The sequence below is a fragment of the Gadus chalcogrammus genome, chromosome 7 (genome assembly GCF_026213295.1).
Source record: "Gadus chalcogrammus isolate NIFS_2021 chromosome 7, NIFS_Gcha_1.0, whole genome shotgun sequence".
Lineage (NCBI taxonomy): Eukaryota > Metazoa > Chordata > Actinopteri > Gadiformes > Gadidae > Gadus > Gadus chalcogrammus.
In genome coordinates this window covers 32,695,703-32,698,202 of record NC_079418.1, presented here as the reverse complement: position 1 = coordinate 32,698,202, position 2,500 = coordinate 32,695,703, and the positions used below count along the sequence as shown (strand labels likewise).

The following is a 2,500-nucleotide window of genomic DNA, read 5'->3' as shown; positions in this document are numbered from 1 at the left end:
TACCTAGAAGTAAACGTTATCTTGAAAACGGCTTTAACTAGTCACAATGCTAGATGGATATATTTTATCAGCAATAGCTTCAAATATATGCTTGTCTTTCAGATTATAAAATGTAAATTTAATGTTTCGAAAACATGTGCATTTTATCATGAATATGCCATTCAACATCTTTTTTAAGTTTGATCAATTGAGATGAAGGACTTCCAAGCTCAACGCTGTCCATTCTTAACCTGAAATAAACTTATCAGGATTTCAGTATAACCCTCTATATTAACATGTAAATTAACCAAGATGCAGCTGAATTTACGTGTGTGTCACTGAAACATTTCTGAAACAAAAATAATCAATACGATGCAAAAGAGAAAACACAGCCATAGATCTTGAAGTCTTTATGTATTAAGTGGACAGCTGCATATGTCAGGTAACAAACGAGGTTCCAAAAATCTTCGCTATACAAGATCCATTGCAAAACAGTCTAATTACATACATGTGAAGAACTAATCTCAATGCTGATTTCAAATAAACGTTGCAGCAAAATAACAAATCAAAGCGTGGAATGGTTTGGGTTCAAACGGCGTCATGCAGATGTCACGGCAGACATTACAATTTAAGCAACTTAATTCTTAAAGTACAATTTAAGCGCTTCATGAATATTCGCCATTGATTAACTTGGGACGGAAAATAGAACCTGCCTCGTTAAGCTCTCAGGGCACGAATCACAATCGATCAAAACAGACTTCAGATAACAAACGGTACCAAAGCCAGAGCACTAGATGTTTCTGCCCAAGGGTTTGAACAGGAAGTAACCATCATCATTTGAGCGACTAACAAAATGCTTTACAACTACGCTTGGTACCGCAAACTTTGACTGTGCTGTACAACAGATTAGTCCATCTTTGAGCGTAAAAGAAGCTGATGTAACGGGTTGAAACCGGCGAGTCTCGAACCTCCAACTCCGTACTGAAGACAAGGGCGACTGTGCATGTGGACCTCGTCAATTTATTCAGCAGTTAATTAAAAACAAACGGAACAAGGCACTGGAGTCCGCCTTCATAGTTCAGGAGCCATTTAACGATAGAACAGTTTTTTTATTTACAGAAATGCCAATCACGCCTCGCGCCCGCTTTGGATAGGCGGCGTCGCGGCCGGACGTCTGAGGGGTCAGCGGTGTGGGGACACCGGTCACCTCAGGTTTGAAACAACGTGGGGGTGGGGTGGGGGGGTTGGTGCTTTACTCTGTCAATGTCTGTTTCCACTTCCAGAGATCTTCAAGGACCTGGGGCAGAGAGGAGACGGCGTTACACACGGAGGCAGCCGTGAGCGTGGCGGCTCCACACAGCGTCTGAAGCACTTAACACGTTTACATGACTGAGTATATCAATGTTCTGTACCTTGGCGTCCGAAATTTTGTAAGCGTTCTTCACCAGGTTCTCAAACTTGGGCTGGAGCTTGGGGAGGGGCTGGCCCTGCAGAGACACAGAGGACTGGTTATTCTGATGGTTTGATAGTGGGTTAGATAGATCCGCTGGTCGTGGATCATCACGACTCACAACGTCATCAGAGACGTCGAGACCCCAGAGCAGATTCACGAACCTTCTTGATGGACGCCAGGATCTGCAGCTTGGCCTCTTCGAAGGTGGGGGTCTTCTTGGGGGTCTTGGGGCTCTTGGTGGGAGTCTTGGTGGGCGTCTTGGGCTGCGGAGAAACACTCAGTTAGGGGACGTCTACCATTCAGTTCATTAGCAGACCCTTTTCATCTTAAATGGAAAGCAGTGGATTCAGCCATCCAGTGGCCATAGGGGCGGGGTTTGTCTCAATGGTCCCTTTAAAGCTCTCAGCACTGCCCAGCTGAGTACATACACAAACCAATGAGTCGCTGTATGCAGCCTTTGCACACCGGTAAAGCACTGGCAGCAGAACCGGTCGGCTTAATAGACTGCAAGGGGGTCAGGGCGTCGGCCCAAAGATGGAGGTCAGGCTGTCCATGTGGACCATTTGGGGGATCGACTTGCTCCGGGGCAGCCATTAATATAATATAGAAACTATGCAGTGGATGGTGGATGAGCAAACGTTGCCGCCTCAATGAATATACAAAACGCAGAACGTGGACCTACCGAGTTCTTGACGGGTGTGGTGGATTTGGCACCCTTGCCGTTCTGTGCGGGGGTCTTAGCTTTGGGCGCAGGCTTGGCCTTCACCTGCAGGGAGAACAGATAAAGTACACAGTGAGGAGAGGAAAGGACCAGACCAACAAGTTGGTGGTCGATGCTCGATTAACCAGACATTGAGCGTGGTAAACATTTGAACTGGATAAGAAACGTGAAGCGGAAAGTGAGAAGAGTTTTTAGAAACTCACCGGAACAGGAGAGTCTTCCACGTCGTCTCTGATGAAGACGGAGAGAGAAGAGAGATTATTATTTCATCGACAAAGATTATGAATTCAACTTTTTGTCCGCGCTGCCGTTTTTACTCACTCGTCGTCTTCATCTTCGTCGTCCTC

At 45.9% G+C, this 2,500-nt stretch overlaps 1 protein-coding gene and 1 non-coding gene across 2 annotated transcripts in view; both read right to left on the bottom strand.

The window, feature by feature from the left end:
* The window catches only part of LOC130386164 (nucleophosmin-like), a 6,758-nt gene that overhangs the window by 405 nt on the left and 3,853 nt on the right, over window positions 1-2,500 (bottom strand). Inside the window, exons 2-7 of the mRNA XM_056594938.1 lie at window positions 2,475-2,497; window positions 2,357-2,384; window positions 2,115-2,198; window positions 1,594-1,695; window positions 1,392-1,466; window positions 1-1,276 (exon numbers count right to left, since the gene is read on the bottom strand). The exon at window positions 1-1,276 is cut by the window's left edge and continues 405 nt beyond it. Coding sequence (XP_056450913.1) covers window positions 1,232-1,276; window positions 1,392-1,466; window positions 1,594-1,695; window positions 2,115-2,198; window positions 2,357-2,384; window positions 2,475-2,497 — 357 coding nt within the window. The 3' untranslated portion in view covers window positions 1-1,231. The remainder of the gene's footprint in view (window positions 1,277-1,391; window positions 1,467-1,593; window positions 1,696-2,114; window positions 2,199-2,356; window positions 2,385-2,474; window positions 2,498-2,500) is intronic.
* Window positions 1,807-1,942, bottom strand: LOC130386757 (small nucleolar RNA SNORA70). Its single transcript, XR_008896205.1, has one exon. It is a non-coding gene; the product is annotated as a small nucleolar RNA SNORA70 (small nucleolar RNA).